The sequence below is a fragment of the Drosophila mojavensis genome, unplaced genomic scaffold, assembly GCF_018153725.1.
Source record: "Drosophila mojavensis isolate 15081-1352.22 unplaced genomic scaffold, ASM1815372v1 contig_108, whole genome shotgun sequence".
NCBI lineage: Eukaryota > Metazoa > Arthropoda > Insecta > Diptera > Drosophilidae > Drosophila > Drosophila mojavensis.
The window spans coordinates 2,647,805-2,662,481 of NW_025318636.1; the positions used below are offsets into that span (position 1 = coordinate 2,647,805).

Below are 14,677 nucleotides of genomic sequence, written 5' to 3' on the forward strand. Positions count from 1 at the left end.
ATACTTTAAAATTTTCTGTTATGAAAGCATCAAAATATTGAATCGATCTGCTTTTTCTGTTTCTCCATCACATGTTGCAATAATTGTTGAATTAATTTTTCTCCATTTTAATACTTACTAGTTTATTACCAAATATTTAAAATTTTCTGTTATGAATGCATTAAAATATTGAATCGCTTTGCTTTTTCTGATTCTCCGTCACATGTTGCAATAATTACTGAATTCATTTTTCTCTATTGCAATGCTTACTAGTTTATTGCCGAATACTTTAAAATTTTCTGTTATGAAAGCATCAAAATATTGAATCGATTTGCTTTTTCTGATTCTCTATCATATGTTGCAATAATTACTGAATTCATTTTGCAATACTTACTAGTTTATTGCCGAATACTTTAAAATTTTCTGTTATGAAAGCATCAAATATTGAATCGCTTTGCTTTTTCTGATTCTATATCACATGTTGCAATAATTACTGAATTCATTTTCCTCTATTGCAATACTTACTAGTTTATTGCCGAATACTTTAAAATTTTCTGTTATGAAAGCATCAAAATATTGAATCGATTTGCTTTTTCTGATTCTATATCACATGTTGAAATAATTACTGTATTCATTTTTCTCTATTGTAATACTTACTGGTTTATTGCCGAATACTTTAAAATTTTCTGTTATGAAAGCATCAAAATATTGAATCGATTTGCTTTTTCTGATTCTCCATCACATGTTGCAATAATTACTGAATTAATTTTTCTCTATTGCAATACTTACTAGTTTATTGCCGAATACTTTAAAATTTTCTGTTATGAAAGCATCCGAATATTGAATCGATTTGCTTTTTCTGATTCTGTTTGAAGCTGTCGAGCTTTTTCGACAACTCTGGCTCCAATCATTTACGAAGGCAAAAAAATAAAACCAAAACGATATAATTTAGCTTATTATTTATTAATTTAATGCCGAGTCTGTGGACACTGTTTAGGCAAAGTTATTTCGATGCGAGGGTGACAAGTTTGTAGGTGTTGCGCGAATGAAGACTATTTTCGTACAGAGTTTAAAAGAATATAAATAAAGAGGAGTATGCAATTAACAGAGCGGATGAGATTTACATATGTATGTGTGTTATGCTTTGTTATGTGCAAGAGTGCACTAACAGCGAATGAGAATGACAAAGGAAAGAGATTAACTTAAGAGAAGCTTATTTAACTATTAAGAGCAATTATTAGCTGCTGCGCCGAACATCCTCCCCACCGTTAAAAGACCATGACTTTTAACAGGATCATCAACCGGAAGGACGCACAGCTTATTGACAGCTCGACGTGTAGTTCCAGTGGGTGTACGCAGAACAGCGACTCTCACGGCTCCATCGGCTCCAGCGATGATTTCAACGACCCGGGCTAATGGCCACTTCAAAGGTGGCAGGTTTTCGTCTTTTACACAGACGACATCGTTGACCTTGATAGAAGGCCGTGGGGTCCGCCATTTTACTCGCTGTTGCAGAATTGTGAGGTATTCCTCGCTCCATCGCTTCCAGAACAACTGCTGTATGTATGTCATACGCTGCCAGCGATCGAGGCGATTGCAGTTAATCTGAGATAGATCTGGTTCGGGGAAGTCGATAAGTGGTCGACCAATCAGGAAATGCCCTGGAGTGAGAACTCCAAGATCATCAGGGTTTTCTGAAATTGGAACAAGAGGACGAGAATTGATTATAGCCTGAATTTGGCACACCAATGTGCGCAGTTCATCGAAACCAAGAAGTGCCGATCCCATAGACCGATATAGGTGCCTTTTAGCTGTCTTCACTGCTGCCTCCCAAAGACCGCCAAAATGTGGCGAACGAGGAGGTATGAATTTCCAATCGAAGCTGTTGTTGATGCAGTAGTTGTGAACTTCAGTACGATGTTCCTGGCTCAAAAATAAACGTCTCAGATCCGCCAACTCGTTCCGTGCACCCACAAAGTTGGTTGCGTTGTCTGACCAGATGCATGTTGGAATGCCGCGCGTACTGACGAAACGCTTGAGGGCGCCCAAAAAGGCAGATGTTGACAGATCCTTTGCAAGCTCCAGCCATACAGCCTTGGTTGTGAAACAAACGAACACGCAGACGTAGCATTTTACTGATGCTCTATTTCGTCCATCGGGCTTGTAATAAAAAGGTCCACAATAGTCAACTCCAGTGATTGTGAATGCCGGTGAGCACTGTGCACGCTCCTTAGGCAAGTCTGCCATTATATGCTCAACTAGGCGAGGCCGGGATCTGCAGCAAATTATGCATTTTCGCAATTCTCGGGCAACAGTTTTCATTCCGCCTATGGGCCAAAACTGCAATCGAATAGCTGCAAGCAAAGCCTGCGGTCCGGCGTGGTGATGCATTTGATGAAAATGGGATATTATAGCGAAGGTTAAGGGATGGTTTTTGGGTAAAATAATTGGGTGACGCGCATCGAAGCCGAGAGTAGAATGCCCCAAACGACCACCAACTCTTAGTAGACCAAAATCATCCATAAACGGAAATAGCGAAAGAATGGCGCTTGACGAGTGTATATTCCTTCCATTCTGTAGGGCAGAGTATTCCGGTTGCAACTGAGCTCTTTGAGCAAGACGACATAATAGGAACGATCCTTGACGCAGATCATCCGATGATAACTCAGGTGATTTTATTTTCCGGATGAATTTATGAACATAACCAAAGATTCGCTTCATTATTCCGAATGAATTTATGTACTTGAATGACAAAGAGATGTCCACATGCTCTGCCGACAGCAAGACTCTTTGACGCATTTCAGGCAAGCATGCCTCAGGCAAGCAGTGCCTAGGCCAATAACATTTTTCCCCTTGCAAAAAAGAAGGTCCATGCATCCATAATTTCGAGTGCAAGAGCTCTAACGGTGCTGCTCCTTTAGATAACATATCTGCAGGATTCATCTCAGTGGGCACGTAATGCCACTCCATGCCGATTGTGAGCTGCTGTATGGCACAAACCTTGTTAGCAACAAAAACATTGAATTTGGATGGCTCTTCCTTTAGCCAAGACAAGACCACCGCTGAATCTGACCAGCAATGCATCTCACATTTGAACAAGTTCAGTTTCTCTATCTCGCTTATCAAGTTCGCAAGCAGAAATGCAGCGCATAACTCAAGCTTAGGTACAGTGAGGGTCTTTAGTGGGGCGACTCTAGCCTTGGAACAGAGTAGATGCACTTTAACAGCATTATTCTTCGATGACCGAACATAAACACAAGAGCCATAGGCCTGAAGGCTAGCATCGCAGAAGGCATGTAATTCAACTCTTGCTTTAAGTTCGAGTACATAACGAGGAAAGGTTGCATTGCTCACTTGATGAAAGTCCTTACAAAATTCGCTCCAAATCGTTTCCAATGATTGTGGTAGACTCTCATCCCATTGTAGCTTGTCTCTCCACATGCGTTGCAAGATGATTTTTGCCCTAGTTAATGTTGGTCCGATCAAACCTAACGGATCGTAGCATCGCGCAATGGTTGACAGAACTGAACGTTTTGTGTGTTTTCCAACACTAATTTTGGGCTCGAAAGTGAATACGAAGCTATCCTTTCGAGGCTCCCAGATGAGTCCAAGAGTTTTTGTCACATCGGTCCCATCGCCGAGTTTGAGAAAACTCTCCTGCTCGATTTCTGGAACTCCGCGAAGAATGTTGATTGAGTTTGAGCACCATTTTCTCAATTTGAAGTTGCCTCGCTCAAGAAGATTTTTAGTTTGTTCCATTATGTCGCGAACTTCTTCAACTGAATTGCCTCCTGAGATCAGATCGTCAACATAGAAATCTCGCAAAACAGTTTTAGCTCCTAGGGGGTATGATGACGACTCATCCATTGCTAATTGGTGCATTGCACGAATAGCCAAAAAAGAAGCGGGCTTGGTCCCATAAGTGACGGTATTCAATTTGAAGACTAGAATGTCGTCGTCTGATGAGTTTCGCCATAAGATACATTGAAGCATTGCATCAGGCTCTGAAACCTTCACACACCTATACATTTTACTAATATCACCTGTAAGTGCAATGGAAAATGTGCGGAAACGAACGAGTGTGTGAAACAATGTGGCTTGTATGGTCGGTCCTGACATAAGAATATCATTTAATGAAAGCCCAGATGTGGTAACAGCCGAACCGTCGAATACCACTCTCAGCTTTGTTGTCGAACTTTCTTCCTTGTATACACAATGATGAGGCAAGAAGTATTTGCATTTAGAAATCTCTGCGCTGAGCACCGGTGACATATGGCCGAGATCAATATATTCTTTCATAAATGCAGAGTATTTTTCCTTCATAGCATAATTTCGAGCAAACTTACGCTCCAAATTTAAGAGCCGACGCTTGGCCTGCACATAAGAGTCGCCCAAAGATTCGAAGCCTTGCTTTTTTGGCAAGCAGACTAAGTATTCCCCTGAAGACAATCGACGATGAGTTGCGATGAAATGCTGCTGACAGTGGAGCTCCTCTGTTGTTACCTTGGCGATAGGCTCGAAAACGTGCTCCACTTCCCAAAATTGACGAACCAAATCATCAAGCCGAGTGCTGAGATTGGTATCATCGGAAGCTCTTTGAGTTACGATGAACGATGAGAGTTTGGGGGCCGATTGCCCGCCACCTGATATGATCCAGCCGAGTTGAGTTTTCTGCAAAACTGGCAACCCAGGTGCCAACATAATTTGCCCAATACACAACAGCTCAAAGAAAAGACCAGCTCCGATGAGAAGATCAATTCGCTGTGACTTATAAAATAAGGGATCAGCTAACTTTATGTTTGAGGGTATGTTCCAACTATTAGTAGACATTGAAATTCCAGGCTGATTATCAGTAATCGTCTTGGCGATGATTGCGCTGATGGTAGTTGAGTAATCTGAAATCCGCGATTTCAGAACGAGATCGACTGAATATCCTTCAGTTGAGAAGCTAGCATCTCCAATGCCAGAAACTGCACTAAGCGACTTTCTTTTTCGGAGCTGAAGCTGATTAGCGAATTGCGTGGTAACAAAGTGAAGTTGAGATCCTGAATCTAAGAGTACACGACACGGAACGAATGTTCCAGCTCGATTCTTAACAAGGATTATAGCAGTGGCTAGAAGCACAACATCAGACGAATGAGGCGACAGATGGGCTTGAGGCAAAGAAGGTGACATTGCAACCATAGCAGAGGAATGTATTGCATTTGTTTGTTGGACAGTGTTGGATGTATCTACTGAAGATTGATTGTAATGCAATAAGGTATGGTGCTTCGATTGACAAGTGCGGCAGGTACTAGATTTGCAATCTTTCAGCTGATGCCCCTTTCTTAGGCAATTTAGGCACAGAGCGAGTCTCTTGGCCTCCTTTATGTCGTGCAATGGGTGGCAATTGCTCAAAACGCTTACATTGAAATATCATGTGGCTCGTGTCTTCGCAAAAGACACAACGACTGGGAGCTTTGGAAGCAACAAATGATTTTCTTAAATATGTACTCACGATCTTCCCTGACTTGCCAACCTGACCATCCTGCAAAACTTGATCCACATTTTCAAGCATTCGACACCGCTCTTGCAAGAACGTTGACAACTTGGCCCACGACGGTAACTCATTTGCTGATGATCGTTCCTCCCATTTGGCCTGAGTGCATTTGTCCAATTTCTGCAACACTGTTTGCACGATGATACAATCAGCGACTTCTTCCCTCGATGCAAGAGAATCCATAGCACGAATGTGAGATGTAACCTTATCCGCCAACTGCCTCAGTCTACCCACAGATGAATCTGCCTTCTCAAGCCCAAATATCGCTCTGATGTGTGCCTGTAAAATAAAACGTTTATTATCAAATCGACGTTGAAGAATATCCACAGCGACGCTATAGTTAGCCCTATTTATTTCCAATGAGCCGATGGTATCCAGCGCAGCACCACTTAAGCAGGACCGAAGATGTTGGAGCTTCTCAATAGGGCTGAGCTCAGAGTCAGCATCTATGATCGTTTTGAACATAGAGAAAAAGTTTTCCCACTCAGTATAGATTCCACTAAATTTTGGCAATTCCAACTGCGGCAAACGCGACCGATTTGACATAATGAGCACTGGATTAGCATTTGTAAAGCTTGTATTAAGTGTCGAAGAAAACTGTTGATTTGGCCGACTTCCCAGTTCACGTTGAAGCAGGGCCTTAAACTTCAGTAGAATTGATTCAAATTTCGCAGGTAAATCACTGGATATGGACTCAAAATCTGATTCTTCTAAGTTCGTGTGAACCGCATCGAAATTTGACTCTAATTTGGTGATTGAGTCCAAAAGTACACGTAAATCACACGAATCCATATGGCTTAATTTGTCCGCGTCTGATTCGGCATATAGTCTTTCGAGTCTATCGAACAGCGCTTTCGTTTTACGCTTTAGATAAGTGACCTGAGATGCAGGAACTTGATCAGCACTCGATTCTAAATTATTCATTTTAGCCACAAATTTATTTGTTTTATGTTCACTTTTGAAAGAACACTTGCAATTGCAAAGTTAATGTACAAGCTAATAGTTCCACTTATGCACATATAATTTATCTGCACATTTTATATGCAAGCCCACTGTACGTATATACATATGTATGTACGTGTGTGATCGAGACAACTATTTTCGGAATAGCTGTGCAGACGCTACATAAAAGGCGCTAAACGCGATGATCCACGGACGAAAGAAAAAATGATAAAGATAATCAGAATGCAAAGCCACTGCATGCAGATTATCTGAGCTTTGATTTATGTATGTGTGTGTGTGTGTGTGTCTTCTACGATTGACACAGCTTTTTAGGTTTGCGCGCTTTCTATGCAGATGCAGCTGAGAAAGCGCCAACCGCGACGAACGAAACGGCAATTAAAAGAGGATGCAAGAAACTCAAGACAATTGCGTACACATACATATAAGCAGTTCGAACGAAACGTTAAATGTTTTACAAGGTTGTGTCACAATGAAATTGATAATTTGAATGCACTATCTTGCACAAATGTTTTGTAAATTTCACTGATGAGCGACGCCAAGATGGTGTAATAACTTTTAACGCGCTAAGCGAGCACCACAGAGTGTATTAGTAATCACGTCGGGGTCACCAAAAATGTTTGAAGCTGTCGAGCTTTTTCGACAACTCTGGCTCCAATCATTTACGAAGGCAAAAAAATAAAACCAAAACGATATAATTTAGCTTATTATTTATTAATTTAATGCCGAGTCTGTGGACACTGTTTAGGCAAAGTTATTTCGATGCGAGGGTGACAAGTTTGTAGGTGTTGCGCGAATGAAGACTATTTTCGTACAGAGTTTAAAAGAATATAAATAAAGAGGAGTATGCAATTAACAGAGCGGATGAGATTTACATATGTATGTGTGTTATGCTTTGTTATGTGCAAGAGTGCACTAACAGCGAATGAGAATGACAAAGGAAAGAGATTAACTTAAGAGAAGCTTATTTAACTATTAAGAGCAATTATTAGCTGCTGCGCCGAACAGATTCTATATAACATGTTGAAATAATTACTGTATTCATTTTTCTCTATTGTAATACTTACTAGTTTATTGCCGAATTTTTTAAAATTTTCTGTTATGAAAGCATCAAAATAATGAATCGATTTGCTTTTTCTGATTCTCCGTCACATGTTGCAATAATTACTGAATTCGTATTTCTCTTTTGCAATACTTACTAGTTTATTGCCGAATACTTTAAAATTTTCTGTTATGAAAGCATCAAAATATTGATTCGATTTGCTTTTTCTGATTCTATATCACATGTTGCAATAATTACTGAATTCATTTTTTCTCTATTGCAATACTTACTAGATTATTGCTTAATTTTTTTTAAATTTTCATTATCAAAGCATCAAAATAATGAATCGATTTGCTTTTTCTGATTCTCCATCACATGTTGCAATAATTACTGAATTCATTTTCCTCTATTGCAATACTTACTAGTTTATTGCCGAATACTTTAAAATTTTTGTTATGAAAGCATTAAAATATTGAATCGATTTGCTTTTTCTGATTCTTCATCACATGTTGCAATTATTACTGAATTCATTTTTCTTTATTGCAATACTTACTAGTTTATTGCCGAATACTTTAAAATTTTCTGTTATGAAAGCATCAGAATATTGAATCGATTTGCTTTTTCTGATTCTATATCACATGTTGAAATAATTACTGTATTCATTTTTCTCTATTGCAATACTTACTAGTTTATTGCCGAATACTTTAAAATTTTCTGTTATGAAAGCATCAAAATATTGAATCGATTTGCTTTTTCTGATTCTATATCACATGTTGCAATAATTACTGAATTCATTTTTCTCTATTGCAATACTCCCTAGTTTATTGCCGAATACTTTAAAATTTTCTGTTATGAAAGCATCAAAATATTGAATCGATTTGCTTTTTCTTATTCTGTATCACAGTTTGAAATAATTACTGTATTCATTTTTCGCTATTGCAATACTTACTAGATTATTGCTTAATTTTTTTTTTAAATTTTCTATTATCAAAGCATCAAAATAGTGAATCGATTTGCTTTTTCTGATTCTCTATCATATGTTGCAATAATTACTGAATTCATTAAAATTTTCTGTTATGAAAGCATCAAAATATTGAATCGATTTGCTTTTTCTGATTCTATATCACTAGTTTATTGCCGAATACTTTAAAATTTTCTGTTATGAAAGCATCAAAATATTGAATCGCTTTGCTTTTTCTGATTCTCCATCACATGTTGAAATAATTACTGAATTCATTTTTCTCTATTGCAATACGTACTAGTTTATTGCTGAATTTTTTTAAAATTTTCTATTATCAAAGCATCAAAATAATGAATCGATTTGCTTTTTCTGATTCTATATCACATGTTGCAATAATTACTGAATTCATTTTCCTCTATTGCAATACTTACTAGTTTATTGCTTAATTTTTTTTTAAATTTTCTATTATCAAAGCATCAAAATAATGAATCGATTTGCTTTTTCTGATTCTCTATCATATGTTGCAATAATTACTGAATTCATTAAAATTTTCTGTTATGAAAGCATCAAAATATTGAATCGATTTGCTTTTTCTGATTCTATATCACATGTTGCAATAATTACTGAATTCATTTTCCTCTATTGCAATACTTACTAGTTTATTGCCGAATACTTTAAAATTTTCTGTTATGAAAGTATCAAAATATTGAATCGATTTGCTTTTTCTTATTCTATATCACATGTTGCAATAATTACTGAATTCATTTTTCTCTATTGTAATACTTACTGGTTTATTGCCGAATACTTTAAAATTTTCTGTTATGAAAGCATCAAAATATTGAATCGATTTGCTTTTTCTGATTCTCCATCACATGTTGCAATAATTACTGAATTAATTTTTCTCTATTGCAATACTTACTAGTTTATTGCCGAATACTTTAAAATTTTCTGTTATGAAAGCATCAAAATATTGAATCGATTTGCTTTTTCGGATTCTATATCACATGTTGAAATAATTACTGTATTCATTTTTCTCTATTGTAATACTTACTGGTTTATTGCCGAATACTTTAAAATTTTCTGTTATGAAAGCATCAAAATAATGAATCGATTTGCTTTTTCTGATTCTCCGTCACATGTTGCAATAATTACTGAATTCGTATTTCTCTTTTGCAATACTTACTAGTTTATTGCCGAATACTTTAAAATTTTCTGTTATGAAAGCATCAAAATATTGATTCGATTTGCTTTTTCTGATTCTATATCACATGTTGCAATAATTACTGAATTCATTTTTCTCTATTGCAATACTTACTAGATTATTGCTTAATTTTTTTTAAATTTTCATTATCAAAGCATCAAAATAATGAATCGATTTGCTTTTTCTGATTCTCCATCACATGTTGCAATAATTACTGAATTCATTTTTTGCAATACTTACTAGTTTATTGCCGAATACTTTAAAATTTTTTGTTATGAAAGCATTAAAATATTGAATCGATTTGCTTTTTCTGATTCTTCGTCACATGTTGCAATTATTACTGAATTCGTTTTTCTTTATTGCAATACTTACTAGTTTATTGCCGAATACTTTAAAATTTTCTGTTATGAAAGCATTAAAACATTGAATCGATTTGCTTTTTCTCATTCTATATCACATGTTGCAACAATAACTGAATTCATTTTTCTCTATTGCAATACTTACTAGTTTATTGCCGAATACTTTAAAATTTCCGGTTATGAAAGCATCAAAATAATGAATCGATTTGCTTTTTCTGATTCTCCATCACATGTTGCAATAATTACTGAATTCATTTTGCAATACTTTGTAGTTTATTGCCGAATACTTTAAAATTTTCTGTTATGAAAGCATCAAAATATTGAATCGATTTGCTTTTTCTGATTCTATATCACATGTTGAAATAATTACTGTATTCATTTTTCTCTATTGTAATACTTACTGGTTTATTGCCGAATACTTTAAAATTTTCTGTTATGAAAGCATCAAAATATTGAATCGATTTGCTTTTTCTGATTCTCCGTCACATGTTGCAATAATTACTGAATTCGTTTTTCTCTTTTGCAATACTTACTAGTTTATTGCCGAATACTTTAAAATTTTCTGTTATGAAAGCATCAAAATATTGATTCGATTTGCTTTTTTTGATTCTATATCACATGTTGCAATAATTACAGAATTCATTTTCCTCTATTGCAATACTTACTAGTTTATTGCCGAATACTTTAAAATTTTCTATTATCAAAATAATGAATCGATTTGCTTTTTCTGATTCTATATCACATGTTGCAATAATTACTGAATTCATTTTTTGCAATACTTACTAGTTTATTGCCGAATACTTTAAAATTTTTTGTTATGAAAGCATTAAAATATTGAATCGATTTGCTTTTTCTGATTCTTCGTCACATGTTGCAATTATTACTGAATTCGTTTTTCTTTATTGCCGAATACTTTAAAATTTTCTGTTATGAAAGCATCAAAACATTGAATCGATTTGCTTTTTCTCATTCTATATCACATGTTGCAACAATAACTGAATTCATTTTTCTCTATTGCAATACTTACTAGTTTATTGCCGAATACTTTAAAATTTTCGGTTATGAAAGCATCAAAATAATGAATCGATTTGCTTTTTCTGATTCTCCATCACATGTTGCAATAATTACTGAATTCATTTTGCAATACTTTGTAGTTTATTGCCGAATACTTTAAAATTTTCTATTATGAAAGCATTAAAATATTGAATCGATTTGCTTTTTCTGATTCTCCGTCACATGTTGCAATAATTACGGAATTCATTTTTCTCTATTGCAATACTTACTAGTTTATTGCCGAATACTTTAAAATTTTCTGTTATGAAAGCATCAAAATATTGAATCGCTTTGCTTTTTCTGATTCTATATCACATGTTGCAATAATTACTGAATTCATTTTTCTCTATTGCAATACTTACTAGATTATTGCTTAATTTTTTTTAAATTTTCATTATCAAAGCATCAAAATAATGAATCGATTTGCTTTTTCTGATTCTCCATCACATGTTGCAATAATTACTGAATTCATTTTTCTCTATTGCAATATTTACTAGTTTATTGCCGAATACTTTAAAATTTTCTGTTATGAAAGCATCAAAATATTGAATCAATCTGCTTTTTCTGTTTCTCCATCACATGTTGCAATAATTGTTGAATTAATTTTTCTCCATTTTAATACTTACTAGTTTATTACCAAATATTTAAAATTTTCTGTTATGAATGCATTAAAATATTGAATCGATTTGCTTTTTCTGATTCTCCGTCACATGTTGCAATAATTACTGAATTCATTTTTCTCTATTGCAATACTTACTAGTTTATTGCCGAATACTTTAAAATTTTCTATTATCAAAGCATCAAAATAATGAATCGATTTGCTTTTTCTGATTCTCCATCACATGTTGCAATAATTACTGAATTCATTTTCCTCTATTGCAATACTTACTAGTTTATTGCCGAATACTTTAAAATTTTTTGTTTTGAAAGCATCAAAATATTGAATCGATTTGCTTTTTCTGATTCTCCATCACATGTTGCAATAATTACTGAATTCATTTTCCTCTATTGCAATACTTACTAGTTTATTGCCGAATACTTTAAAATTTTTTGTTTTGAAAGCATCAAAATATTGAATCGATTTGCTTTTTCTTATTCTATATCACATGTTGCAATAATTACTGAATTCATTTTTCTCTATTGCAATACTCACTAGATTATTGCCGAATACTTTAAAATTTTCTGTTATGAAAGCATCAAAATATTGAATCGATTTGCTTTTTCTGATTCTATATCACATGTTGCATTAATTTCTGAATTCATTTTCCTCTATTGCAATACTTACTAGTTTATTGCCGAATACTTTAAAATTTTCTATTATCAAAGCATCAAAATAATGAATCGATTTGCTTTTTCTGATTCTATATCACATGTTGCAATAATTACTGAATTCATTTTCCTCTATTGCAATACTTACTAGTTTATTGCCGAATACTTTAAAATTTTCTGTTATGAAAGCATCAAAATATTGAATCGATTTGCTTTTTCTGATTCTATATCACATGTTGCAATAATTAATGAATTCATTTTTCTCTATTGCAATATTCACTAGTTTATTGCCGAATACATTAAAATTTTCTGTTATGAAAGCATCAAAATATTGAATCGATTTGCTTTTTCTTATTCTATATCACATGTTGAAATAATTACTGTATTCATTTTTCGCTATTGCAATACTTACTAGATTATTGCTTAATTTTTTTTTTAATTTTCTATTATCAAAGCATCAAAATAATGAATCGATTTGCTTTTTCTGATTCTCCATCACATGTTGCAATAATTGATGAATTAATTTTTCTCCATTTTAATACTTACTAGTTTATTACCAAATATTTAAAATTTTCTGTTATGAATGCATTAAAATATTGAATCGATTTGCTTTTTCTGATTCTCCGTCACATGTTGCAATAATTACTGAATTCATTTTTCTCTATTGCAATACTTACTAGTTTATTGCCGAATACTTTAAAATTTTCTGTTATGAAAGCATCAAAATATTGAATCGATTTGCTTTTTCTGATTCTATATCACATGTTGCAATAATTAATGAATTCATTTTTCTCTATTGCAATACTCACTAGTTTATTGCCGAATACTTTAAAATTTTCTGTTATGAAAGCATCAAAATATTGAATCGATTTGCTTTTTCTTATTCTATATCACATGTTGAAATAATTACTGTATTCATTTTTCGCTATTGCAATACTTACTAGATTATTGCTTAATTTTTTTAAATTTTCTATTATCAAAGCATCAAAATATTGAATCGATTTGCTTTTTCTTATTCTATATCACATGTTGAAATAATTACTGTATTCATTTTTCGCTATTGCAATACTTACTAGATTATTGCTTAATTTTTTTTAAATTTTCTATTATCAAAGCATCAAAATAATGAATCGATTTGCTTTTTCTGATTCTCCATCACATGTTGCAATAATTACTGAATTCATTTTCCTCTATTGCAATACTTACTAGTTTATTGCCGAATACTTTAAAATTTTCTGTTATGAATGCATTAAAATATTGAATCGATTTGCTTTTTCTGATTCTCCGTCACATGTTGCAATAATTACTGAATTCATTTTTCTCTATTGCAATATTTACTAGTTTATTGCCGAATACTTTAAAATTTTCTGTTATGAAAGCATCAAAATATTGAATCGATCTGCTTTTTCTGTTTCTCCATCACATGTTGCAATAATTGTTGAATTAATTTTTCTCCATTTTAATACTTACTAGTTTATTACCAAATACTTTAAAATTTTCTGTTATGAATGCATTAAAATATTGAATCGATTTGCTTTTTCTGATTCTCCGTCACATGTTGCAATAATTACTGAATTCATTTTTCTCTATTGCAATACTTACTAGTTTATTGCCGAATACTTTAAAATTTTCTATTATCAAAGCATCAAAATAATGAATCGATTTGCTTTTTCTGATTCTCCATCACATGTTGCAATAATTACTGAATTCATTTTCCTCTATTGCAATACTTACTAGTTTATTGCCGAATACTTTAAAATTTTTTGTTTTGAAAGCATCAAAATATTGAATCGATTTGCTTTTTCTTATTCTATATCACATGTTGCAATAATTACTGAATTCATTTTTCTCTATTGCAATACTCACTAGATTATTGCCGAATACTTTAAAATTTTCTATTATCAAAGCATCAAAATAATGAATCGATTTGCTTTTTCTGATTCTATATCACATGTTGCAATAATTACTGAATTCATTTTCCTCTATTGCAATACTTACTAGTTTATTGCCGAATACTTTAAAATTTTCTGTTATGAAAGCATCAAAATATTGAATCGATTTGCTTTTTCTGATTCTATATCACATGTTGCAATAATTACTGAATTCATTTTCCTCTATTGCAATACTTACTAGTTTATTGCCGAATACTTTAAAATTTTCTGTTATGAAAGCATCTAAATATTGAATCGATTTGCTTTTTCTGATTCTCCATCACATGTTGCAATAATTATTGAATTAATTTTTCTCTATTGTAATACTTACTGGTTTATTGCCGAATACTTTAAAATTTTCTGTTATGAAAGCATCAAAATAT

At 33.5% G+C, this 14,677-nt stretch overlaps 1 protein-coding gene across 1 annotated transcript; it reads right to left on the reverse strand.

Annotated features, from left to right (window-relative positions):
• Positions 1 to 923: 923 nt before the first annotated feature.
• On the reverse strand, positions 924 to 7,486 carry LOC122756920. Its single transcript, XM_044007877.1, has 2 exons — positions 5,477 to 7,486; positions 924 to 1,673 (listed from the first exon to the last, which is right to left on the reverse strand). Exons 1-2 carry the CDS (start codon positions 6,440 to 6,442, stop codon positions 1,629 to 1,631), a joined length of 1,011 nt encoding a protein of 336 aa, XP_043863812.1. The 5' UTR covers positions 6,443 to 7,486; the 3' UTR covers positions 924 to 1,628.
• Positions 7,487 to 14,677: the final 7,191 nt, after the last annotated feature.

Excerpts from the sequence above, each read along its gene's own strand:
- LOC122756920 (XM_044007877.1), bottom strand. The coding sequence starts at position 6,442 with ATGAATAATTTAGAATCGAGTGCTGATCAAGTTCCTGCATCTCAGGTC. Across the intron at positions 1,674-5,476 it reads TTGGCAAGTCAGGGAAGATC|AAAACCCTGATGATCTTGGA; the intron begins GTGAGTACATAT and ends TTCCAATTTCAG.